We start from the raw sequence: 27802 nt of genomic DNA on the forward strand, positions 1-27802 counted from the left end.
CCCGCCCCGTCAGGGCGACCGTTAACGGCCCCCCGCGCCGCTCGCCCCTCGCGTCAGGGCTGGGCGGAGCGGGGCGGGGCAGCCCCCCCCCGCCCCGCCGGACCCGCGGGGCAGGGAGGCGGGGGTCGCTGCTGTGGCTGGCGCTTCGCCCGGCGGGAGGCTGCAACCCGCGCCCGCCGCCCGCCTCAGCGCCCTCCTTCCGTCTGCCCCCGGCCCCACCTGCTGCGGAGCCGCCCCGGGCCGCGATGCTGCCGCCCAGGAGGCAGCTGGCCGGCCTGGCGGGGCCGGGGGCGCGGCGAGCGGGCTCCTCCGCCCGGGGGCCGCGGCGGCCATAAAGGGCCGGGGAAGGGGCGGCGCGGCACTGCGGTACCGGGGCGGCCGGCCGGCGGGTGAATGCGGCAGAGGGGAGCGGCGGCGGCGGCGGCATCTGGCGGGAGCAGCTCCTCCCTCCGCCTCCTCCGCCGGCGGCTTCCGACAGAGTCTTTCCAGCCGGCGGGAGCGCAGGTGGCGGGGCCCTGCCCTGCCCCAACATGGCTTTTCCCGGGGCGCTAGGTAAGTCCCGAGGCAGGAGGCAGCGCCGTGCCGGGCTTGGCCCGCGGTGGTGGTGACCTTGGCCGCCGCCCCGGCGGGGACGGACCCCGGGCGGCCGCGTCCGGGGCTCCTGCGGCGGGAGCGCCCGCCGCCCGGCCCGGCCCGGCCCGGCCCCACCTGCTCGCGGCGGCGGGATGCGGCTCCCCGCGGGGGGTCGGAGGCGGCGGGGGCTGCTGTTTTCATGGCGTGTGCTCATTACACAGTCAGTCCCATTAAATTCCTGGCCAATACTTGCTTTTTAAGTAGTCATTCCATCCTGTCTTTTATGCGGCGTGTTTCAAGGGAAATAGCTTGCTTTCCTTCCAGAAAGGTGCAGAACTAAAGAGCAACCAAAGCAGTCGCTCTGTGAGAGAGAGGGATTTAGGAAAAGAGCATTTTTGCTGGTTGGCATTCGTACCGTCTCCCCATCCCATTAAGATGTCTAGTTGTCGCTCTCCCAGGCACTCACCTTGGGTAAAGGACAGCACTTCTGTAGAAGGATACTGGATGCAAGATCCCCATCCGTCTTCCAGTTTGGGATGGCACAGTTTGCATGAGTATCGCATGAAGTGCCTCACAACAATTTTGGGTTTATTGAACTCATTTTGGTGACATAAGCTAGTGGTGATGTGGGTGAACCTACCTTTCAAAGTGTTTTGTGCCTTAGTCTCTCATTTGCTTGAGTGGAGAACATGAGATCAGGTTCTGTAAGAGAGAAAAAACCCACCCTTTGGTCTCAGTAGAGGATCACGCTGGTACCTATATATTCTGACTCTTCACCATCTTACTGTAATGATATGAAATGCAGTATAGTTTCTCATGCAGTCCTACTGCATTTCTGTTTCTGACCACGATTCTCTAAGAAAAAGTTCATTTGTACTAGGAAAATGCTCAGCCAATGATAAACATACAAACAATTGATTTTTCCTGTTCTAGTCAGCTAGTACTGAAAATATTTTAATTGCTGATTTAGCAGCAGAAGAAACATTATTATTCCACATTTCACTATTACTGCTAGCACTCTTACTGTAGTTGAGTAACTATAAAGGCTGGTCTTGCCTGGCTGAAGTGGCCCAAAAGGCCCTTCTTGCTGGCAGCTGTATGTATGGCAGTTACTGTTGCTGACAACTGCGTTCATTGAGGTCAGTGGAAAGACTCCCATGACTTCATTGAGGTTTGAAATTGAGAAACCAAATCTAAGTTTGGATGCTTCTGGGACAACGTAGTGCATTGTCATCGAATCATTCAGCTAAAAATGTATGTATTTTTATATTTCTTATGTAGTTATACTTGATTTTATGAAGACTTAATACTAACTGTGAAACAAATACTATCCGGGCAGAAAAACTGCTTAGTGTCAGATCCACAGTTCTTTAAAAGCAGTGATGTTTTTCCACTGGGCTGTGAGTTGGTTCTTACAAAATAAGAATGAAGAATAATGTAGATGATGACTAAGTTGTCATGTTATGGTCCAATATATCTCTTGTCACCTTTTGATACTATATTTGCTTTTAGAATAAAAGCAAAAGTGTTCTCAAAGCAACTGTGAAAACAGGTGGACATTAATTATAATCTTTTAGGCTGAAAACAACAGGATCACATATCATAAGGATCACATATCAACATGTGAAACTTGCAGCATGCCTACAGAAATACTGTAATGGGGGCCCTGATAAGTTATGCCTGGAGTGATTAAAAACTACCATGCTGACTTTCAGCATACATCATTATTTGAATGAGTACCATCCTGTAAAATATGTTTGCATTTTTGTAACCAAAAAGGATTCTGAAATGCCAGTTTTTGGACCTAGACTTCACATTCTTGGCAGTGCTTGGATCCATTTGTTGTGACATGTTCATGGCTATTTTTAACTTATGTAATAAGAATTTAATCTTACTTGTTACAAACTCCATCATACTGAAGGCATTCAAAAAGCTTTATAGTACATAATAAATAACGCTGGTCAGTAGCTTACAAGCACTGTATTTTTTTCTCCTCCAGAATGCTACCAGATATGTCAAAATTGACATTTTGGTTTGTATGAGAAGGAAATTTAAAGCAAGCCGTGAAACTACAGAAGAAATACTAAAGATGGTATTTTCAGTAGTGCTGCTGTAACAAAATGGAAATATTTTGTGATGAAAGGCTACTTAAATGAAAATTTTACACATAATACATATTGTTTAGAAAAATAATATTTAAATGCCAAGTAGAAATTAAAGTCCATATCCTGTCTGCTTCCTATGTACAATTCAAAAGTAGGATATGAACTACTGAAAACAAATTTAAAAAAAAAGTCACTGAATTAACTACACCATGTTTGCTCCAGTTGTGCAACCATTTTACTTTACAGCAGCTCCATGACTTTCTTATTTGTGGAAAGGATGGGGTGAGGTAGAAATGTGCAACCTTCTTTTCTAGCTTGTGGCTCTAAAATTGGTTTGAAGTCACTGAGCAGGGAAGAAGTCAGGCAACTGAGTGAATGTTATTTTCAAGTTCAGTGCAAGTACATACAGCTGAGCATACGTTATATCGCAAGTAATAGTCTATCTGATTATGCAAGTGGAATTTACTGGCAAATTTGTGCATACATATCATAGGAATTTTTACGAGTATACCAAGAAGTTCCTGGTTCACAAATTGGCATGGCTCCACAAGTAAAGATGCTCAGTGGATACCTGTGGTTCTTATGTGCTGCATAATTTAAATTCTGCATAGCTGTTCTACTTTATTGTGCTTTTGCTCTAAGCTCTTAATTTTCATAGGCATATGATGAGAAACACCAGTCTCTCACATATCTTTATTCTTCTTGTAGTTGTAATTTTGTCAACTGTCTTCCTTATTAGCTGAGATGCCCAGACAGTTTCCAAAGCTGAACATCTCTGAGGTTGATGAGCATGTGCGACTTTTAGCAGAGAAGGTATTTGCTAAAGTTCTACGAGAAGAAGACAGCAAAGATGCCTTGTCACTATTCACTGTGCCTGAAGACTGCCCTATTGGGCAGAAAGAGGCCAAGGAAAGGGAGCTGCAGAAGGAACTGGCAGAACAACAGTCTGTGGAAACAGCTAAAAGGTTTGTTTGGTAGTTGCTTTCTTAGTGGAAAATAGTTTTTTTAAATGAGTTTGAGTTAATATTGAAATATCTGGTGAATAACATTCTGTCTCTTAGTACTTCAGGAGAAAGGTCAACAGCAGGTACCAGGGGCATCTGTGTGATGTTCCTCTGTGCTATGCGCAAGGTGCAGGGATGGGCCCTAGGGAGCTTAGACTGGTGAGGTCTCGGCTGCGTTTCCAGCAGTAGCATAGATAACTGCTTATGCACGTTTAACAAACAGCATAGCTGGGTTTGAACGCAACCCTAAGACTCTTTAATGTAAAACGAGTCAGAAAAAGAAACGCTTCCCCCCCACTACCCTTTATTCTAGTTTCATTCAGAGAAATGGAAAATTTTAACACAGAGAAAATGACAGTGATATGATACTTCTTTTAGTCTCTGTAAAAATAGATGAAAGCAAAGGCTTGACATTTAACATCAAGGGAGAAGATGAAAAGTGGTATTGGCATAATGAGGTTATTCATAGGTTTCCTTAGCTCACAGAGATAAAATTTAACCACTATCAGCCATGAAAGCACGCATTTTGAGTTTTCTCAAAAAAAAGGAAGTACAGTCCACCTTTGGTTTACCCATGAATCTAATGAAGCCAAACTTGATTTGGTTTATGATTCTCTTCTGTGAGAGGTAGCCTTAACACCGTACCCTGATGTCGGGCTGTTCCAGTATCTTAACTTTACTGGACTGGTTAGACTATCTCCTAGAGGTACATGAGCTCAGCAGCAGTCTGACACCAAATGGCTTGGATGTGTACAGACTCTTCAAAAAGCTGGCAAACAAGGAAGCCTTTGAAAGTGATAGCTAAACACATGTACCCAGTTAGCTGCAGACAATCAATTGGGCAACGCTTGGCATCATACTTCTGGAACAGAAGGGAGAAGAGTCAATTTAGTTAAATTAAGGTATGACACGCTGATGATACAGGCTGAGACTTTAGGTTTTCAATTGTGCAAGTGGGTTTCCCAGTTGGCATGTTCATAGATGTAAACAAGCACAGAAGGGAAAACTAGATGTTTTCATTCAAACAACTATTTGGTTTATATTTCCTCCTGAACTGTTAAGTTTCACTTTTAATTTGGGAAATTGTCTTATAGAAATATGTTCTATCAAACTGTACCTCAAGTTTTGCACAAGCTTAATTGTGGTAAGTGGCATATTGTATGTATGTTGTTTACCTGTGGGAACAGAACAAGTATTCATCCCTGTCCTACAGAACTGAAGTGTACTTCAAGGACAGTTAGATGAGTAAAACTTCTGTTTTCAGTTGCAGTTGATCCAACACTGATTTTCAAGAATTTCATACTGATTTTAAAGGTGGCTACAAGTCCTTAAGAGAGGATGGAATTTGGTCGCAGGGTATTAATTGTACCAGCACTATATGTTCTTATTCTTCAGAATGTCACAGAAGTAATGCAACTTCCAGAGAGTATTCTAGTATTCCTTTTTCTTTGTTAGTGGTTCTTACTAACATTTTAAGGTTTTAGCATCTAGTTTATAAAACGAGGTGGTATTTCCACAGTGTAAAAGAAAGTGGTATCACAGGTGGTTTATAACATATGTGAATATTTAATATACATTTAAATACATTTAAACTGAGTAAGGAAAATTAAATCTTTAGAGATATTCCAAAACTTCACTTGAGGTATTACAATTAATTCACTGAAAAATACAGCATTCTTTTTTAGCTGGTTTGTCTAAGGTACACGTCTATCACAGTTTTGCAGAGAAAGGGCAAAAGGTTTTAAGTCTATGGGGGTTAGCCATTTACTGTCCCGAGGGGAGGAATGGACTTGTATAGCAAAGCCATGCTATGTTATTACTCTGATAACCAACATTAGCCTTTTGCTCAAGTCTCATCAAACAGTGCCTAAGGAATAACTACGTGCTTATCCTTTTTCTTACAAGTTTAACTGAATGACTATATATGAAGTTTTGATGCATAGTCTTGTCTGACAACTAGATGAGTTTTTAAATCCTGCATGTTTTGGGAAGAATGAAAAGAATGTGTAATAGCATGATAACTTACAACAACTTACTGTACGTAACATTTACTTGTTTCTGTCTGATACTTTGTGAATTCTGATGCTACCAGTTTCTAAGAATCAACTCCCACTAAAGTAAGCACAGTGATTGCATTTTCCTTCTGTATAGTGACTTGCTGAAACTGAATTTGTAACAAGTGAAACAAAACAAACTTTAGGGCATCTTACAGTGATTGTAAATAAATTACAGCATATTGTATTTGTGTGGAGGGTAAGCGCAATTGTGTGCAGCATATATCATGTGAAATGTCAATAGAAAAAAGCTAAAAGCACAAGTATTTTGTGACTAACATTTTTCCTGTGGTATGAGAGATTTAATTTAATTTTTAAAATTTCTTAGGGGGTGATTTCTTTGCTGTAATCAGTTTTCCAGTGTATTTAATGTTTTATACCATGGTTTATTTTATACTTTATACCATGAATTCGTAGGAAGAAAAGTTTCAAGATGATTCGATCCCAGTCTTTGTCATTACAAATTCCGTCTCAGGAATGGAAAGCACCATCAGCCAATCCTGTTCCGTCTCCTGCAACGCCAGTTCTTCCAAGTGCTTTTCTGCCAGTCCAAGTGCCATATGATGTACCAGAGTTTCAGAGAGTTTCAATTAGTGGAGACTACTGTGCAGGGGTAAGAAACCATTTTTTTCCCCTTTCTGTATCTTGGGGGGGGAACATTCCAAACCACAAGCAGCTAAGGTATATGAAGTGTGAAATGTCACTATATTACAGCTCTCTGCAACAAACTGAATTGCTTTGTGAACACATTAATTTATGAAATAGTTAAAGTCAAGTTCAGGTAGTTTTATACTTTTTATCATAAAAAATAAATAGATAAAAACATAATCAGGCATTAAAAAAATGGACAATATATGATTAGAGAAAAAATGCGTGTGTGTTCTGCACATCATATTTGGACTCTGTTTCTGTCACTGGCTTCCTGAGACCTTGGGTAAGATCCTTATGGTTAAGCCACATACACTTACATTTCTGGAAATTCAGTCTCCTTGTTACTGGCATGGGTTCAGTTTGTTGCTAAAACCGCTGTTTTATTTTTGTCAGTATTTATCCAGGCTTTCCTTTCAGGTTACAGTTGATGATTATGAACAAGCTGCCAAGAGCCTGGTGAAAGCTCTTCTCATTCGAGAAAAGTATTCACGTCTTGCCTACCATCGCTTCCCAAGAACAACGTCTCAGTATCTGTGTAGCATGCAAGATGAAAAATGGAAGGTTGAAGATGAAGTGTATCCAGGTGAATATCCTTGTTCTTCTTTTTAAAATATAGAATTAAACCCATGCACTGCAGTAGTAAAGGTAAGTTGGATTTTTGTGATGATCTCTTCTGAATGTCTTTGCCTCTGTAATTTATTCTGTTAGTAAGTGGTGGAGAATCACTGAGGGACTGAAGTCATAAATTCTGTGTCTAATCTGCAAACTTAGAAGCTGTCAAACCTGAAAAAACATACTAGATGCTCATTGATTATTTTTTTTTTTTTGCAGCAAATGGGATGGTAAGTAGTACACTTGTGTTCCTCCAGGAAAAAGATATATGGATATGGTTTAAAGTCATTCCTCCTGATCTTGGCATGGTGAAATAAAAGGGTTATGAGCTCATCTACATTGTAAATTGAAGCACAATACAGACATGCCTGTTAGCAAGCCCTGATTCAGTAATTTCACAGGCATGGTACACTTATCAGACTGGAAGCTGTGTAGTCATATTTGTTGGACATTCTGCCTGGGTTAATAAACTGCTCTCTCAACAAGGCTTATTAGGTTGAATATATTCCCTGCTATGTATGTCACAAATTATATTTGTCACTTAGGTGGATTGTGTCTTGAAAGCTTTGCTTGTGCATTAAACTGTTTGCACTGCTAGTTTTTGGATTAGCCTGTGAGGATCAACCTTTGGTCTGTACAGATGTGCCACTGTAGATGTGTCCATATTGTTGGCAATGTATTCTCAGCCATAAAGTGACATTTTAAATCAATTACCCTCTAGCTCAGTGGTTGAAAGAGGGTGAATTAACATGTTTTCAAGCGTTTGTTATATAGAAAGAGTGTAAAGAGGACAGTATACGGAATATTCAAGATGGGAAAGGTGTTTTGGAACAGCTGCTGGGGAGGTATTTTCAAGCTATTATTACATTAATAACTTTTTTACAGTTATGATTTTAAACTTATGACATAAAGAATAAAATCTCATTACATGATGTCTTAATTAGCACAAGTTTGAGCTGGATAGTTATGAATATTAGAGATAAGAATGGTATCAGTTTATAACATGTTCAGGTTCTCTAGGACTGGCTAATTACTTTTCTGTCTTGGCTTAACTGAACAGGTAAAAGAAGAAATCTCGGTAATAAGTCTGAGCCCAAAAATGTGGTTCAGTTGACATAAATGTAGTTGAGACACTTATTTTATGCTAGTTGCATTAGTAAGATACTGTAAAAGAAGTGATGAACATTGATTAGCATGAGTGATAATGTTTGAGTGTTCACGTAAGCTGAATGTCCCAGAAGTATGTGTGTTTACCTGATTCTTAGAAAAAAAAAAAACAACAAAACCAAAAAACAAACCAAAACCCCCTGTAATTTTGTAAAGGGATTACAAAACTGTACTGAACAAATCCCAACTGTGATTCTGGTGCTGTCAGATTTTGGTCATGATCAGAAGGCCAAGGGGAAAACTAGAGTTGTGCTGTACTATGGCTGGCTTCTGCACTTCTTGGTTCTATTCAAAAGCAATTAAACAAAAATAAGGAGTTTTATTTAAAAGAAAAAACAAACAAAGAAAAAACCCAAAGAAAGAAAGAAAAAAAAAAACCAAACCAACCCCCCCCCAACAACAAACCAAACAAAACCACAAAACCCACAAACCAAAACACAAACAACAAAAAAGCACAAAAGAAAAAACCCCGATCAAAACACAACAAAACCAACCAACCCCCTCCAATAAACTACAAACCAACCACTGCCTTGGTCAGAGTGAGAAGCACTGAGTCTTATATTTCCTGCTCTACCATGACTGAAGTATATTCACTAATGGTTGAGAGAAAGAGGAAACAGTCCTAGTATGCATGCACTAGTCTAGCTCATTGGATTGTGGGAAGGGCAGAGGTGAAGAAGTAAGGCACAGCCAGTTCTTTTCTCACTGGTGTTTCAATATGAGAACAGCTCCATTACTGTGTGCTTAAATACAAACTTCCAAAATTACTGCAGGGAGTCAGAAGGTGAAAGGAAAATAATGAAGGTGGGCATGAAGTCAACAACTGTTTTATTGTTCAAAAATCTCAGCTGTACTTTCAACCATCCTAACATACTTCTGGAAACTTATTTTGAAACTTCTGCCATCATACATTAATAAAGAATACTACTAAATCTATTTATACATTGGTTCAGTGAATAGCTCTAATAATGTATAATACTTGAATTGAGGTAGGTACTTAGCTTAGAGAGGGACTGTAATTAAAGCCTGTCAGAATAAAGCTGTGTTGTAAAAACAGATCTTTTATGGTAACTGAAAATGAGATTTTTAATGAAAGTACTAAAATCCATTAGAAATGAAGCATTATAGAAGCAGAAAGTCCTTTTTGTAATTATTTTGCCTTTTGTGTTATTTCTTCTAAACGTAATGTAAATTTATTTCCAGATTTCCATTCACCCCCAGAAGAAAATGAAGATCCTTACAATCTTGATGATGCTCCAGACAATTTGGATTATGTCATCAAGATGAAAGGTGGCATTCCCTTTGTTTATGATAACAAAGAAATGATGGAACTCAATGAGCCTCGGAGTCTGCCGTATCCTGACCTGGAGACCTATACTCTTGACCTGAGCCATGTTCTTGCTCTAATTGCAGATGGTCCAACGTATGTTACTCTTTCTTCTCTGCCCCTTCAGGCTGCTGGTTACCTTTAGTTTAATACTTCCCATGTCTGTGATATTTAATTCCTCAATGTGCTCATTCTACTGTAATGTTTTGTTTTGCCCTTCTCAAGCATTAATGCATCATGGAAGGACTTAAAAGGAAAAAAAAACAAACCAAACACATACAGCTATATTTCATTTCCTTAGTTTCTTTGCATCTACCATGGCAAAATGAGAAGCAGTTAACAGAAAAGCAAGAAATTGGCCCAATATTCCCATTCAAGTCAAATCTGACCCAAACTTCTTGAGGCATGGGAACTGAAACTTGAACCTCACCTTTTTAATTTTGTTTTGGCCTATGCTGAATTTGAGGTTTTTGAACAGTTGTCTGGAATTCCTTCATGTCTGTTGTACTATTGCTGCATGAAGAGAAACCCTGCCTATGTAGAGCATACAGAACAGCTCACCAACATAAATATTCAGTCTGATTTGTTCCAGATGTAAATTAACTGCTCATGTGCTGCAAAACTGATCTGCACATGCACAATCAAAATGGGCCTGAAATTTCCTAGAACCATCAAACTGGCAAATCTGTAAAAATCAGAACTACAACAACTCTGGTATGTATGGTCACTGACACACTTGTGACAAAGCAAGTCCAGCGCATAACAAAACATATGCAACCAGTTTTTTAGTTTACTTCCCAGCTGAGGACTGGAAACATCAAGGTTTCTCATGGCCTCAACACCTGGAAAGGAAAAGAATTCACCCTAGGATGGAACAAAGCAGGAACCTGGACTGTTCTTAAGAACTATTTGGCCTGCCTGCCAGCACTGCATTCCTAGTCATGCCTTTGAGAGATCATAGCTTACAATGTGACACGTTAGTCACACCTGATGCATTCTTTCCCTTTTGGGTCTGTCTGACACCTGCAGCGTAATCTGTCTGCCTTGCACATTCATAGTGGCAAACCAGATAGGCTGAACAGAGCTGTCCCATTCTCTAAGCACTTTTTCAAGGGCAAAAGCCTATGCTTCCACCAGCATTATCAGCACTCCTGCTCCAAATCAAAGCTAGCTTGAGTCTGCTTGTTTACAGTATGCAATAGGTAAATGCATTTCCGGTTTCAGCATGTTATATTCCAAGATGCAGATACTGAGAAGATTGAAGGACAAGAAAGAACTTGAAACAAAAGTCATGCCGAAGACCCTTCTTTTTGCAGCTTTTGTTAACAGTCTTTATCAGGAAGCCATAAATAAGAACGGCGCTTGGATGTGTTAGAACGCTCGGCACCTTTGTGAATGTAGGAGCAATCATCTGCTCCTTTCACTCTTTCAGATTAAGCTTTTGCAGGCTGATTTGCACTTGCTGATAAATACACACAAACTAAAAGGAAAAAGTCTTTTCAGTAATCCTGTTGCATAAGCTCTTCATACAGTATTGTTTCCCTGTTTGCAGCAAGTGCTTTCCTGTCATTTATGTCTATCACACATGGGGCTGCTTGGAGATCAAGAACCCATTGTTCTTTAATCTGTGCTGTTCTTAAAGTGGTGAAATCTCACCCCTACTCCTCGGTCTTCCAGTCTCTTGAATAATAATATAATCCGACAAAGACTTCCTGCAGCGAGCAAACGGGTCTTGATCAGTATCAGATACGGTGAGACTGTGTTTGAATCAGACTTTCAAATGTATAATGGGATTTGTGTCCCATTGAGGAGGGATTGTCAACAATAAAGCAGAAAAAAGAAGGCTATTACATCAATAGTGCTACAAAAATATTGTAGATTCAATAAGAATTGACAGATGGTGAAGAGAAAAACCATGTCCTTGGTTAAAAATAGTATGAGAAACATAACAGAAGATGAAAGTGAAGACAGAGGAACAGGCAGGCAGGAACAAAAAAGCATGATTTTTCTAAGAAGAACACAATAAATTACTTTGGGAAAAAAAAGTATTTCTACACAATATATGTGTTTTTTAAGGGATAAAAAATGAAAGTGGATTGGGTTGTATCTTGGCTTCTTACATTCACATTGAAAAAGCAAATAAACTTAAATGGCAAATTTTTTGAAAAAATTATTTCCATAGTGAGCAAATCTGGCTTACAGGTTGTTTCTGTTATATATGAGGTGATCTGCTCTATTGGAGATATAGTTTCAGAGTAGTAGCAATTGACATCACATTTTATTATAGGTTTTATGCTTTCTCTGGCCATCATTACTAACGATGCTAAGTAAAGTAAAGATACTAAAAGAACTGCAGTTTATGCACAGATACAGTGATAACAGTACATGAAAAACTTGAAGGACATAACACGGTTACGTAGAGCTCTGTTTGAGGTTTCACTAATAACGTTGGTCTGAAATCATATTGGATATTGACTTATATATTTTTTAACCAGTAGGATAAGAAGAATGAATTTGTTTTCCTCTTCATTAAAAAAAAAAAAAAATGTTTTTACTGTGAAAACTTTCAAGTTCTCACTGAACTTGAAATACAGATAGTTTTAAGTTACAGTTAATTTTTGTGTTTTCTTTTACAGAAAAACATATTGTCATCGGAGGCTTAACTTTTTAGAATCTAAATTTAGTTTACATGAGATGTTAAATGAAATGTCGGAATTTAAAGAACTAAAGAGTAATCCTCATCGAGACTTTTATAATGTGAGAAAGGTAAGTGTGAAAAGGATTAAAGGCATGACATTGTTTGTAGTAGGAGTTCCAGCAATTTTGCTTTTCTTGTGTGAGGTGTAGATGATATGTGTGAAGTGGTGTGTGCATACCGCTCAATTGAATTATGTTACTTTAAGAATATTAAAAGTTTTCTGCATGGGAACACGTCCAGTTAACTTGAATGTAAGTGGGTTAAGTGGATTATGCTAAACTCATCTATTCACATATTCAGAATCAAAGAGATTTCATTGTATGTAGATTGCTTTAAAGGAGTGAAACAGTTAATCAAATGAAGCTCACTTGGATTATGAATGAAAATATCCACGTGGAGGTTTAGTTCATTTTTATTAATTCACTTAAAGACAGTCAAGTGCATTTTCCTGCTTTCATGTAAGTCAGTCATACTAGACTGTAGTAGGAACAGCTGTATAGATTTTGGCTAAAAAATTCACTTCATGTTGAAAGTAGGTGTTCAAATACATGCCAAAAGAAAAAAGACCTCCCACAGAAACTGAACTGAGGGTTCATGCTGCCATCAGTGTCTGGTAAAAAATGTCTGTGAAATATTAAGTAAAGAGATTGTTATTTTGAGTTATATTCTTAGCTGCCTCTGAGATACACTGGCATGTAATTAGGAGACACGTAGGGGAATCACATAGCTGATTTCATTTCCTGACATACTCAGACCCAAGGGAGCTGCATTCTCTTCAGAGCATGGAAGCAACACTGTTAATGCTGCTTCATTTGCTTCCCTTTCCTGAAATTAAGAGGAGGTTATTGGAGAGATAATGCTTCAGTTTGATAGGTGAGATTTCTTCACAAAGCAGTAATTGTTGCTGGTGTTTTTAACCACTTCAGGTCCATTTTGCATTGTTTTTATATGCAACTGGAAGAGGTAGTCCTTATTTTGTAACTTCAGGGTTTAGATCAATGCTTTAATCCTTCTGCTATGTTTTGGTTAGCGCTAGTACCTCAAAAAGTCGTTTTAGCTTTTCTCTATAGTGTCCAGTGTGCTGGCTACTGAAAGTTTGCTACTGTTGTGGTAATAAACTGTCAAATACAAAATCTGCTGAACAAAAGTATTTGATGGATGTACCCCTGTCCATCGCAAGGCTAGAAGCAGATGGGTTGTTAGGTAAATTCTAATGAATTTCACACTTTTATCTGTTAAGCATATGGATGGGAGGATCTATTAGCTAATTCACTCAAGCAGGATTCAAGTGGTGGAGACTCTACTCCTAACTTGACAGTTTTCTTGTATAACCCCGGACAAGATATTTACTCCATGCCACATTTGATAAAACACTTCACTAGCTGACAGAGACCTTAATAATAAAACACGTGGTGACTGAGAGGTGCGAAGGACAGGTGTGGATCGAGTAACTGCCTAGACCATCAGTTTGATTACTGCGAAGTTGTAATTAACAGGATTGTACTTGCCGAGTTCAGCTTTTGATTTAAAAACAACAGTTTAATGTTTCTGGGTGTATCTTAATTATTTTCTAATTATCTACTATTAAATAAGCTAATCTACAAATGCATTAATGTTGTTCAAAAGCACAAAATGTGCATCACTTCCCCTCTGGCAATACCCAAATTCAAGAGAGCAGGAACAAGCTTGCTCTTCTCTGGCAGAGATCATTCCTACTGCTAGTTACTGCTTTAAAAATTCTTGCTGCATACAGTTAATCTTGCTTAAAGTAGTATTTTTATGAAGCAAGCACTCTCTATGGAAAGTAAACTTGCATTGTAGATAGAGGTCCTGTAAGACCCCAAATCTTGTCTTCTCTATGTCTTGCTAACCCAAGTAACGTTTGGACCTGTAACTTCCCTGAAGTGCTTCCTCCCTAATGACACTATCAGCAGTGAAAGTTACAATATGAAACAGACACTTCTAGGGCCTATATTTTCAGGATGTCTCTCTGTTAGTCCATCCTAAACAGTGCGTACTGCTCACAAGGAAAGCAAGAAATAAGATTCACCTCCCAAAAGAGCTGTTAGTGAAGTTGTCTATTGCATCCCTCAGACACTAGTGTGGAGATCCTAGTACAATCTGTTTGCTTATATAAAAGAGCCAAAGTAACTGATGGAAAGTGCCAAAATTAAAACAATTGTGAATGTAGTGGCAAGGTCAATCAGTGAACATGTACTACTGCATTTAGAAAGGTACAATAGAAAGCTGGCCAGCATTATTTGCTGGCATGACAGTCAAAGGTTACTGGTTTTTTTCCCCGCTTCTCCCTGTCCCCTTCCTCCCTTTTTTTTCCTGGTTTAATAGGTTTTCTCCTCCAGTGAGCTCATCTGTTTAATAAATCCCAAGATAAGGCTCCTATTAAATAAGGGAAAGGTATGTGTGCATCTTACACATTGGACTTAACCAGAATGCAACCAAAGGTAGGTTTTGCACTGATCAAGCTGGAACTGGAAAACTGCCCTTTAATAACGAGACAAATACTTCTCTAGACAGACAAGAATCCACAGGTGGTAAGACGGTGTGCCTGGCTCCACTTGGCTCCCCACAGGAGGTGGACAACTGTCTGTGTAGGAGAACGCTAACTTTAGAGAAGCCTCTTGGGTCTGCCTTCAGCAGGGCTCTCCCACATTTTCTAGCTGATGCATAGCGAAGTGCAGTCAGTGCAGATTCTCCACATAACTCCTGGGTTGCCTGTATTAAGGATGAAATTTAGTAGTAAGAGTTTAGCTCTACAGCACACAAACTCGGAACTGAGTTTTAGGCTTTGTGTACTAGGGTGTCTTGCCTTCCAAAGAACGTATGTGAGGTTTTTTTGAGTGGAGCTTCCAGTAGACCACTGTGCCCAACAGCCTCAGATAATTCAGAGCTGATAGTTCAGTTTAACTGAAATACACCTTCAGAGTAAAGGACCTACACCTGAATATTATTTTACTTTTCATAAAATGTGGCTAATTGCAGGAGGCATTTACTGTGTTTTCTTGGTCTTGGAGCTGTTCTTGTTATTAGCAACTTTGGTTTGTCTCTCTTCTTCTTTCTAGGGTGGAGGCTGTTGCTTTTTTTTTTTTAAGGTGAAGCCAAGAGATTTGTTTACCTAACATGTATTTGCTACCTTTATGACGTATATCTATGTAATGCATTGGCTTTGATAGAGTTTTCTAAAGATGAAAAAATGACAGCCTAAGCCTCCTTTTGTATTCTTATTCCCTTTAGCCATTATTTCAGTGTGTCAGCAAACCAAGCCTGAGGATATGTCATAGCAGTGACTTTTACACATCATATTCTTCTACCTACAGACTCACTAGCTCGGATGCCTAGCCTTGTGTGGCAGCAGAGCTTTAACTCAGGGCAGGGTAACTCTGCATAGAAGAACGCAGTTTCTGGAGTGGCTTACACAGCCCTGCTGAATTCTGTGTTGCAATAGCTGGTTGCTGCAGTGAGATACCATTTGGTCTAGATCGTTGCAACTGATGTTTTTTTTTTTAAATATTGGTTAGACAAAAAGAAAGTAAGTTCTAGCTTTTGTTTGTGACCACAGGGTTGAAATACCACTTGTTACTTCTAAGAAAGGAAGTTAGAGTGGGTTTATATACTTCTAAATTCTGTAGATCTCACAAAATATAGAATGAAATTAACAGATGTCTGCTTTTTAAACATATGATTAAAAGCCTCGTGAGTGAGCAGTGAATCTATACCTTAACTTCCCTGAACTTTGATTCATTCTGAGGTTGCTTCTTTTTTTCTTTTTTTCATTTTTTCCCCTTTTCTTTTTTCCCCTTTTCTTTTTTCCCCTTTTCTTTTTTCCCCTTTTCTTTTTTCCCCTTTTCTTTTTTCCCCTTTTCTTTTTTCCCCTTTTCTTTTTTCCCCTTTTCTTTTTTCCCCTTTTCTTTTTTCCCCTTTTCTTTTTTCCCCTTTTCTTTTTTCCCCTTTTCTTTTTTCCCCTTTTCTTTTTTCCCCTTTTCTTTTTTCCCCTTTTCTTTTTTCCCCTTTTCTTTTTTCCCCTTTTCTTTTTTCCCCTTTTCTTTTTTCCCCTTTTCTTTTTTCCCCTTTTCTTTTTTCCCCTTTTCTTTTTTCCCCTTTTCTTTTTTCCCCTTTTCTTTTTTCCCCTTTTCTTTTTTCCCCTTTTCTTTTTTCCCCTTTTCTTTTTTCCCCTTTCTTCTTTTTTCCCCTTTTCTTCTTTTTTCCCCTTTTCTTCTTTTTTCCCCTTTTCTTCTTTTTTCCCCTTTTCTTCTTTTTTCCCCTTTTCTTCTTTTTTCCCCTTTTCTTCTTTTTTCCCCTTTTCTTCTTTTTTCCCCTTTTCTTCTTTTTTCCCCTTTTCTTCTTTTTTCCCCTTTTCTTCTTTTTTCCCCTTTTCTTCTTTTTTCCCCTTTTCTTCTTTTTTCCCCTTTTCTTCTTTTTTCCCCTTTTCTTCTTTTTTCCCCTTTTCTTCTTTTTTCCCCTTTTCTTTTTTTTTCCCCTTTTCTTCTTTTTTCCCCTTTTCTTCTTTTTTCCCCTTTTCTTTTTTTTTCCCCTTTTCTTTTTTTTCCCCTTTTCTTTTTTTTCCCCTTTTCTTTTTTTTTCCCCTTTTCTTTTTTTTTCCCCTTTTCTTTTTTTTTCCCCTTTTCTTTTTTTTTCCCCTTTTCTTTTTTTTTCCCCTTTTCTTTTTTTTTCCCCTTTTCTTTTTTTTTCCCCTTTTCTTTTTTTTTCCCCTTTTCTTTTTTTTTTCCCCAGTAGCTACGTACTGACTTTGGTGATGAAATTCAGTTTCATCATATAAACCAAAAGTGATAGCAAATGGGAAGGCTTATGGGTTAGCCTAAGATTAAAAGAACAGGAATGCCTCTGTACCTCTGTTAGCATTACATGTAATGGTGCCTTACCACTGTTAACTGACAGTAAAGCTGTATTTTGTGCTTCCAAAGCAGTGCGCATACTACTTCTCCCCTCCTGTCTTGCAGAGATGCTGAGGTAAATTCTTGTGTCTGCCCTCAGTCTTGCAAGTAAGCACAAAATGTTGAGGCAGAAAGCCATCAATCATTATAATGCAAAAAATCTGTAGAGACCATAAAGAAAGCTTTTCCTCTGTCCTTTTAGTAATAAAAAGACCAAAAAAAGAAATTTGTTTCTCTTCACAGCAGTGTTATTTCTGTATTCGTGTGAATACAAACATTATAGGGCTTGATTCTTTGCATTTTGCAATGAGTACAGCCAAAGAAGAAGCTGGAGACACAGAGATTTGCATCTCCTGTCTCCTGGGTTTTGGGTTGCTCTGGATGGTGTAAGTATGAATTAGACAAGCTCCTGAGGGGCTCTGCCCAGCTCTAGGGACTATTTTGGCTGTCAGGAGCGTTACTGCTAGGGCAGAGTATTTTGTGTCTTCTGCCTCTCATGCTGATTACAGAGCTGCAAGGAAAGAATCAAGCTCATTGTATAAAGCTGTTGCATCCTATCTGAAAAGCTAATGCAATATAAATATATTGGTGAGCAGGGAATCTAGCAGTGGGATGTGAAATGACTTCCCTTCAATCCAGCATTGAATTAAAGGCTGCAGAGGATTCACTGTCAAGTTCATGAAACCCATAGCTATCGGCGTGGAAGTATTTATGAGTTAAAGTGCATGTGTTTGGAAAATCAGGTAGTTGTCAACTGCAGATACTAATCTATGCACTGGAAAAGTTCAGTATCATTTAAAGGGCTTCCCTTGGCATTTGTTTTTGCTCTATTTATCACTTACTGCTCTGAATCTAGAGCATATGCCTAATTCAGTGCAACACTATTTCTGATATGCACAGCTAAGCATCCATAAAATAGATCTGCGCTGGGTGTTTTGTGGAGATTTGAGAGACAGTGGAAGGAAGGAGAAGCAATGCAGGAAGACAAGGAAGGCAAGAGTGGTTTAGGGAAGTTGATGCTGGTGAGACGTGATTTGGAGGGCAATGGGAACTCCTTCAAGCTGCAAGTTGTACATAGATGTAACTATCTTGACTGAGAAGTACAAGCATTTAATCCACAAAGCCTGCGGACAGAATGGCTTGGGTGGTCAGATCAATAACGACAGGCAAGGGCTAGCCTGAACTGAGAAGGTGCAGTGGAAGACAGGCTGGCTTCATTACATGGAGAACTGCTGAGTGAAGGGAACTCTACCACCCTTTAATTGCAAGGAAATTGATGTCCACCGTTGCTTGAATGACATGATGGAATTAAAAGAATTAAGGAAACCTTTGTGTTAACAATTGTTTTCATTTGTTAAAAAGGTGAGTTCACTGAAGGCATATTATGTGTTCCAAGCTAGGCTTCTGTCACTCATTGTGTTTCTTCTTTTCATTGAAGATTAATGTGACCTTGAGTAAAAGGTGTCCTCCTGGGGCGAGGGGAAAATAAGAACTGCAACAAGAAATTTGGCTAAGGGCATGCCACTGAGGGTTTTTTCCACTAACGGGAAATTGGGCTGGAGTGGCATCGTAACAAATTTGGAAACGCAAGTAGAATGTTTGCAAATAGAAGCAAATAGACCTTGTGGTAGGGGCTTATTACTCATGGCCCTGAAAAGCCTCAGCTTACTTCATGTATAGTATGAAGAACAAAGTAATAACATCTTAAAATGGGACTGGTTTTGTCTTTTTTGGGGGGAGGGAGGAGGCAAAGGTGGCATTTGTCACCCTTATATAAATGCAGTCTGTTCAAATTCTTTTCATAGATGCCTTTCATAATTAACAATGAAATTAGTAACAATTTCTCAGCATGATAACATTTATTATTATTATTATTATAATAAAATCCCTATAAGGTATGTCTAAGGATTCTGTGTTTAGATGCTTCGTTTAGATAGGATTGCACACTGAATTGTGAAAGTGCATAAAAGCATACACACTAATTATGTGCTAGGGTAGGTCAAAGCTCAAATCATTAAAACCTTCCAAAAAGTTGCATTGCTTCTAAAAAAAAAATGAAAAAAAAGCCATGTGATACTCTGTAAGACTTTTGTTGTTACTGAAGTTGCTGCTTACCCAAAGGTCAGAATACACCAGGTAGTTAAAAAAGGTAGCCAAAGTACTGCACATTCTCTGGAAAAACCATGAAAGAGACTCTAGGAAAGTCTTTTTACTCTTGGGAATAAATATATTTAGGGAGAGGGAGGAGGGGAAAATCTTGGTTCTTAGAGAATAAGCCTGATGTGATTAGCTCAGCTATAGAGCTATGTGTGATATGCTTGTGGGGACCAGAGAAGATTTCACAGGAGCTTACTGAATTGCAGAGGCACACTTGAGAGAATTATTTCTCAAAGGGAAGCAGGACTTTAAAAGAAATGCAGTTACTACTGTGTCATTCATGTGATCCTTGCATACAAGCAAACCAAACAAAATGTGGCCTTGCTTTCTGTCCTTACCCTCTTAACAGTAGTGAATTCATGTTGATTTAAAGAAAGAGGAATTGTTTTGTTTTAGTTTGGTTTTTTTCAAGACTCATTAATTCCAGTAACTGAGCCACCACTGGAACTAGTGCATTCTGAAATTCAATAAACTACACTTATTCAGGTTCCCTACACCTGGTATTCTAATCTTGTGACTTGTTTTTCCTGAATGTTTAATGCTTATAGGGCATCTATTAACTGTTATTTCATTCTCCCATGTAAGTTGACCAAGCCTCGCAGTTTGGAGTATTTCACTGGTCCAGGAGGAGTTTATAGTAAACAATATTTGTTTCTAAAACAGAAGATGTTTATTATCCTGAGTAAGCATATATATAATGCACTTGGGTTTAAATGGCTATACAGGTACTCTGAGGAGTGTAATAATATGTCAAGTGGAGCTGTTTTTACTATTTTAGACACAGCTTTGTTTACTGTGCATTAGTAGTGTACTTCACATTGTATACTTCATGTTGTGTACTTCGAGAGAGTAATATGTTTCTTGCTTTTTCATTTAAAGTGTCCAGCATATTTGAACTAGGCAGTGATTAACAATTAAATGTTAATGTTTAGGATTCAGTTTATATCCTGGTCTTCAGTTATGCTATTAACAGTCACATGGAGATGGATTTACCCTTAGAAAGCGACAACTTCTGTATGCATAAACTGCAAACTAAGTGACTGCATGTGCCAAGTAAAACTGGCATTTCTGTGGACTGTATGTCATAGCATAAGCTGAGGTTTACATTGCAGGAGTATGGCTGTTACTTATTCAGGTGCTCCATGATCTGTTTCCTACGGATCCTTAAAAGCAGATCAGGATGTCTGTTGGTGGAATCTGAAACTGCAGACATAGTCACTACACAAAGGGGAACAGGCTGGTCTCACATACGTGTCCATGTTTGCAGTTTCCTGGACAGAAGAGTCCTGGATGAGAGTCCTTGCAGAGAAGTAGGTTCAGTGACTCCTTGTAGCTAGCTGGTTTATCTGAGAATTCCTTCTAGTGTGAACTCCTGCATACAGGCTATGCAGCTCTTGTTGGGAGTGTGTCCCTGGGAATGCTAGTTATTTCCATTTTAAAAAGCATAGTGCAGTGGGTTCAACTTGTATCCAATGTCAGCATCCAGCCTTCAGATCTTGTTCCATTATTGCTTGTGAGACTGAAGTGTCCCCTTGTTGTCTCTTCTGGATGTACAAATACCTGTTTACAGTTGATCACGTTAACTCTCAAATTGCACCTTGAAAGCCAAATAAGTTTCATTTTTACAATTACATGGCAGGGTGGGTTCTCCAGCTCCTATTTCCTTTTGTGACGTTTCTTGGGAATGTTGTCAGTATTTGTTTTTTTTAAACCTTTAAATGTAGACAGCAAAACTGGGTGCGTTCTGACAGCTGCATTACCAGTATTGTGCAGAAGCAAGATTATTTTTTATTTCTGCTTTGAAGCTCCTTTCTTACTCCGTATGAGGAGTTGGAGCAGCCTTTTCCACTACAGTTTCACATAAGACTTCATGGTAAAGTGTTACTTATAAGAATTCCGAACCAGCTCCTACCAATATATGGGACAGTACTGTGTGGTGCTTTTTAGACTTATTATCTGAATAATCATGTCCCTGTTACATTATCATCTTGAAACTTGTGTTACAAACTGACTGTCTGGCTTCCTACTCCTTCTGCAGAACCATTCTGCCGGTTGGTCTTGTAAGACTTGTCTCCAGTACCAGGCAGTTGGTGCACAAGGCACATGTTAGAAATAGTGAACAAGTTGGCGATTGCTTCTGACCACACATGCCTGTGCTCACAGCCGTCTATGTCCAGGTAGGGCCTGGGCCAGAGGAAAATGGGAAGCTTAGCAGGCAGGCTGCAGCACTGTGGCTTCTGGGTGAGCTGAAACTGCTTCTGCTAGGATTTGGCAGTCTGGACTTGAAGGCAGTTTCAGAGTCTGTCAAACTGTCCCCAGGGCCATTGTGCTCATTATGTGTCAACTGTGAAATCTAATCAGAACAGTGGTTTGTTTTGGTTTTAAATTGATAGGAATTTGTTGGTAGAGTAATTTCATTGTTTTGCCTAGGACATGCGTTAGGCTGTTTTCTTGTTCAGTCAGAATTTCTCAAGGAAATTCAAAGCAAATGGACCCTGGAGCAGCAGCTCTGCTGCTCCACACACTGGATATTGCTGTGCTGTTAGATTCCTTAAGGCCATTATTCCAGCTAAGGCCTATTCTTCCCTTTAAAGTACTTGGTCCTTAGAAACTGCAAACATACTGGAAGTAAAACTTAAATCAACAAACCAACCCCCAAATCTCATCAGTTATTTGTGTTCTAATATAGGCTGCTCAAATAGCAGTGCAAGCTTCTGAGTAAAAGAAAAGTATACCCGTGGAAACCATTTGGTTCTTGTAAATTTTTTTTAAAAATGGGACTTCAACAACAAACTGAAGGAGTACACTCAGCCCTTCTGTGAAGCTTGCACTTCCCTTAGTGTGTGAAGAGATCTGAAGAAAGTGAAAAATCTGTCAGCATTATGAGTAGCTGTATTATTATTAAACTTGGGAAAAAAAGGTGACAAAATCTCTCATATGTTCATTTTGCAGTTCTAGTGACCCAAGGTGTTTCATTTGGCTGAAATAAAAAAATTAATTGTACTTTTGAAAATGGCTGAGAATTCCAGGTCCTTTCAGTCAGAGAGGATTGTTATAACTACAGTCTATAACTAGGAAGACATCATCAGTTTATGGATGAAATAAAAGGATACTACAGGATCAGAGTGTCCTTTAAGGCAGTATCAAATTTAATCTGAACTGAGGTTCTGTGATTGGCACTTTTAATGTATCTTAACTTGTCAAAAATTTTCTTATTTAAATAGGAAAGTATTAATTGAGGGCTATTTTATTTATAGTTCTGCTTATTGAATAATTCCTCCAAACCCAAAATCTCAGGGTTCTGAAACATTTTGACTTGCTTAGGCAGTAATCCATTTGTTACTTGAGGAATATTGTAGAAGGCTTTAGTCATTGTTGTCACTGACATAGGTACTTTGCTAATTTAAGTTTATGTATATGGATGATGAGCATGAATAACCTTTTGATTACAGGTTGATACTCATATCCATGCTGCTGCTTGCATGAACCAGAAACACTTATTGAGGTTTATTAAACACACATATCAAACGGAGCCCGACAGGATTGTTGCAGAGAAAAAAGGCAAGAAGATGACTTTAAAGCAAGTCTTTGAAAGCCTTCACATGGACCCTTATGATCTCACTGTAGATTCTTTAGATGTCCACGCAGTAAGTCTATTAAAATGGCAAAATAAATGAGAGAAAGCTAAGTTTTCTAAGTGTGAAATTCTGGTTTCTACAGTTTTTGCATGATAACTTATTAAATCAGGATTTGAACTCATGCATTACTTTTCATGTTTGAAGTAAGTTAGCATAGGCTTTTTCTTTCTGTGCCTTTTATTGCTAGGCAATTTAATTTATAAACTATTGTATGTACTTAAAACCGTGGTTATTTGGGTTTTTTCCTCCTCCAGGGTCGTCAAACATTTCATCGATTTGACAAATTCAATTCCAAGTACAATCCAGTTGGTGCCAGTGAGCTGAGGGACTTGTATTTGAAAACTGAGAACTACATTGGTGGTGAATATTTTGCTCGTATGGTCAAGGTAAATAAGTTTCAAACTTTTCCAGCTGTAGAGAAATGAAGGTTTGTAAAAGATTTGTGATGTCATAATTGTATCTAGAGCTAACACTATGGTTAAGTGATTCCAAGTATTGGGCTTGCTCTAGCAAGTCATCGGAGAAAGACCTCTGCTAAGTCAGCCACTGCTGCTTGCTAAATAATTTTATGAATTAGAAATTCATACACGTAACTTGTGTATGAGTTCAAAGCAGAGTTGTGTGCAGTTTCAAACTAATGGAGAGCAGCCAAGGATCAATTCACTGGCTTAATATTTTGTTAGGATGTAGTTGGCTAGTGGTAGCTGCTGGGAAGGAGGAGCTCAGGAAGGACCTCTGCATAAATCTCTATCTGCACATGCATGCACAGGCTTCAAATTCATTTCTTACAACAAAAGAATTAGTAGTTTTCATCAACAGCATGTCAGCTCTTCTAAAATGTACAGAAGTGCTTGTCTAAAATTAATAGCCTTTAAATTGCTACTACCATGGATTCTGGGTCAGAGTCTCCATTGGTCTGCAGATTTTATGTAGTCATTTACTACAGTTTAAATAGTATAATTCTGATTTACCAATTTTAACCATATGTCTTACAAAGGTGTTAGGAATAACTGCACAAGAATATTGTCCTCTAAATCTAGGTGTTACAGTTAGTTATACTCAAATGGTATCTGAGGTAGCTTGCTAGTAGAATATTTAGATGCCTAGAGATTACCTTTATCTTTAAAGGGTGATAATACAGTTATTTCTGGTCTGAGGAAAATACAACGATAAATTACACTACTAGCTGTAAATGATCTTCAGTGTTCATATTAAAGCAAATATATTTATTACTTACTAGGAAGTAGCCCGGGAACTAGAAGAAAGTAAGTACCAGTATACAGAACCCCGCTTATCCATTTATGGACGGTCTCCAGATGAATGGCTGAACTTGGCAAAATGGTTCATTAAGCATAAAGTTTATTCCCCTAATATGCGCTGGATAATTCAGGTTCCCAGAATCTAGTAAGTATTCAGGAGCTCTTGGTAATTTTAATAGTTTGAAATCATACCAATGATTTGTTTTAATTTCTGATATTTTGTAGATGGTTTATGAGCTGTCCTGTAGTTCTGTTTATATGCAACAGCCTGGGAAATTTATTCTTGACCATTGCTGTGGTTTTCCTGACAGTCTGGGGGTGGAAGAGAGGAGATGGGGTTTGAATCTACTCTTTATGAAGCTATTCAAACCTACTGTGAATTATTTGTAAGTCTGAAGATACTGAAACCAAAAATTACAACTGGGTGAAATTAAACTGCATTCAAAGGCAAGTTAAAATGCAATTTAGTAATGAAAATAAATCAACTCATAAAGGAGTAGAAAATGCTCTGTAAAACTGTTGCCATCAAACCTCCTCAAGATCAGTGACAAATGACAGTGAACTTGGAAATGCAACCCCGATTGCTGATTTGCAAGCTTAAATCAATACCAGTTTTTCTTAGTTTTTAAGCATCCTTTGGGACTTTATTAAATGGTTCTTTGTTTCTAATACTGTATATTGTAATACAGTCTCCCATGATAATTTTGTCAGCCTTAATAGCTGAGCTTCATGTTTTGAAATTGCATAGTTGGAATATGAATAGAGAAGGAGCTGTCATGGTCGCATATATCCCCCAGAGTGTGTTTCTCATTAGGGAGAAAGTTTCTCTAATTTCCTTTCTTATGTACATAGTGGAGTCAACACTTTCATTAAGTCATGCACTTAATGATACACTGAAGTACTGTCCCTCTTTTCTGAGAGGCTCACTAAAACAGAACATTCTACTTTGATTTGGAGTAGTTAACAACTTTGGAAAACAACCTTTCATGAGAGGTAATTCCTTATCTCACATATTAGTATTTGGATTGGTATAAAGGAAAGGGTCACTGTACTTGAGACGGCATCTACCCCTGCATGCTGTCTCTATTTTTGGAGCACTTGGGAGCTTTAGCAGAGCCTGGATGAAGCAGAGTGCCAGGCAGTGCAGGAAACAGAGCACAGAAACAATCCCTGCCCTGACATAAACTTTGAATTTCTGAATCCTGGTAGAACTGAAGCGGTAGAATATACACAAATAACAGAAAATATGAAAGTGGAGGGAAAATATAAGCTGATTAAAGAATGATCAAAACTGTGTATATTTTTTCCCCTTCAGTGACATATTTAGGTCAAAAAATATTCTGCCTAGCTTTGGGAAGATGTTGGAGAACATCTTTGTACCTTTGTTTGAAGCAACAATCAATCCCAAAGACCACAAAGAATTGCACCTTTTCCTTAAATACGTAAGTATGTTTGGATTTTCTGTCTCACATGAAATAGATCCTCTCCTACTCTTAAATTTTGTTTCTCCACAGCTGTTTCCAGACACTAAAAAAGCTTCCTCCTCCATAGATTACTTGTATTATTGTTTTAAAGCCCTGACATAAAATTTAATAAAAGCCTGAGTAAGGTCTTGTTGTCAAATAGCTGCTGTTTATTTCCTCTGAAACAGCTCAACAGCTATTTATTTGTCCTCTCAGTAATCCTCTCTATAAAGAATCACCAAAAAACATTTGCACACTCCTGTGCAGGGGGAACATTGTAATCCAGGATGTGTATTTTGAGTTTACCTCTGGGAGTGGCTTCCAAAAAGGAGGCAACTGAAAGGAAGCATTATGTAGATCCTGATGGGACTCAGGAGAGAGGTGGGGATGTAGCTTGCTGGGATGTGATTAAGAGACATTTCTGAGTGTGTCCCAAATCAGAACTCTGAGGTTTCCTGGGAGCTTCTGGCCTTCAGCTGCTTTTCAAATAACAAAGCAGATGAGTTTAAAGGATTATAATCTGGATCTGAGGGAGTCTTACAGGCCTGTGCCCCCCACAGGAGTCTGAAGGCTTTTGTGCACCTGGGCCTCATATATGTCTCAGAATTAAAAAAATGGGTGAAACTTCCTTCAAGAAAACACATTATTCCTGCTGTCTGCATGGTATGGTAGGAGGGCAGAGCAGCAGGACTGCTAGCGTAAAGAGGGAAACGAAGGAAGAGGACTAGATGCTTTGTACAAGCAAGTCCTGAAGCAAAAGTAATGTTGAAGTTTGCTTCTAGAAAACACTGATTTCTGTGAATCTCTTCTCCCACCAGGTGACTGGGTTTGACAGCGTTGATGATGAATCCAAACATAGTGGCCATATGTTCTCTGACAAGAGCCTTAACCCTGACCTTTGGACCAGTGAGAAGAATCCCCCGTATAGCTATTATTTGTATTATATGTATGTGAACGTCATGTTGCTAAACAACCTTAGGAGGCAAGTAGTCATTTTTCTCTTTTACAAGCTTCCAGAAAGAAAAACCAATAATCTTGGTCTCAATCTAAGTCAGTGTCTAGATAATGTATCTTTTGAAGCAAAGGTTATCTTGAATTATTTTAAAGAGTTCAAGAGGAGTACGTGAGTTATTTTGAAAATGTTTAACTGCAAAATGAATTCAAATGAAATGTTCAGAAATTGTAAAGGCATCAGATTATTATCTTGGTTTGACATTCTTGTTTTGTGAATTCCTTAAACCTGAATATATCAAACAAAACAAAAGAAGAAACCCCACAAAATGGACTTGTTGACCTTTGCTTGGATTCACAGTGGATTTCCAAATATAGTGTACCTCTTGGTAGCTTGCTAACTCCTGGTAATTTAAAAGATACAAAGTTATGTTGTGAAATACTGGTTTAAGGGCTGCTGCTGTTATCAAAGATAGACAAAGGAGGACATAATTATGAACTGCACATCTAGCTAACTTACGTTAGCCTGCTTGTTGACTCATTCAGTTTTACTACTTTTGAGACTGATGTCTAGGCAATGCAGGGAGTTACGATATGAGATCATGACTATAAAAGCAGATTTTGGCATCAGGCTCAGTAAAGCCTGAAATTCAACTTCAGGTTATGTTCCTGACTTTGTGGCTGACTCGCTGAGTGATCTGCACAACTGACTCAAATTGAGGCACAGAGAGGTTATCCACTGATATTATGGTGTCATCAATTACCTTGCAAGGATTTGGTTCATTATTATTTATAAAACATTTTGGGATTTTCTTATAGGAGGTGCACAGATTTGTCATTTTAATAGGTCTTATCCAAGCTAACATTCAGAATGTTACTTCTCTCCCACTGCTACCTCAAGCATTTCTTTCTCTACCACCCTATATAATCAAAACTCATAATAAAAACATCCACCTTAAATTACCTTGTACCTGCAACACCGGCCTAGTTGTTAGTTTTCATTCTATAAAGGGAGGGATATAGTACAGCAGATATCTAAGTCATCCCTTTCTCCTGACTTCCTTTACATTCTCTATAGTCTACAGTTTTTTCTTTTCCAAAGACAGAGATTCTGTCAGAACTTACACATTTCTTTTTTACCTCAAGATCATTTCAACTACTGTTTGAAAATCTCCCTAGATAATCATTAAATATTCTTTAGAGCTAAGGCAGATAATGACACGATTTCATCAA

General features: G+C 38.7%; 1 protein-coding gene across 3 annotated transcripts in view; it reads left to right on the plus strand.

Annotated features, from left to right (window-relative positions):
• AMPD3 (adenosine monophosphate deaminase 3) overlaps positions 1 to 27802 on the plus strand; it is a 37153-nt gene that overhangs the window by 240 nt on the left and 9111 nt on the right. Inside the window, exons 1-11 of one of the 3 annotated variants that reach the window (XM_069803869.1) lie at positions 150 to 552; positions 3418 to 3643; positions 6154 to 6349; positions 6805 to 6970; positions 9370 to 9589; positions 12130 to 12259; positions 22711 to 22905; positions 23151 to 23282; positions 24137 to 24300; positions 25471 to 25597; positions 26437 to 26600. In XM_069803869.1, coding sequence (XP_069659970.1) covers positions 531 to 552; positions 3418 to 3643; positions 6154 to 6349; positions 6805 to 6970; positions 9370 to 9589; positions 12130 to 12259; positions 22711 to 22905; positions 23151 to 23282; positions 24137 to 24300; positions 25471 to 25597; positions 26437 to 26600 — 1742 coding nt within the window. In that variant the 5' untranslated portion in view covers positions 150 to 530. Of the gene's footprint in view, positions 1 to 149; positions 553 to 3417; positions 3644 to 6153; positions 6350 to 6804; positions 6971 to 9369; positions 9590 to 12129; positions 12260 to 22710; positions 22906 to 23150; positions 23283 to 24136; positions 24301 to 25470; positions 25598 to 26436; positions 26601 to 27802 lie in introns of those variants that run through there. The other 2 variants (XM_069803867.1, XM_069803868.1) reach the window with 2 other exon arrangements.

The sequence above is a fragment of the Haliaeetus albicilla genome, chromosome 16 (genome assembly GCF_947461875.1).
Source record: "Haliaeetus albicilla chromosome 16, bHalAlb1.1, whole genome shotgun sequence".
Taxonomy (NCBI): Eukaryota; Metazoa; Chordata; class Aves; order Accipitriformes; family Accipitridae; genus Haliaeetus; species Haliaeetus albicilla.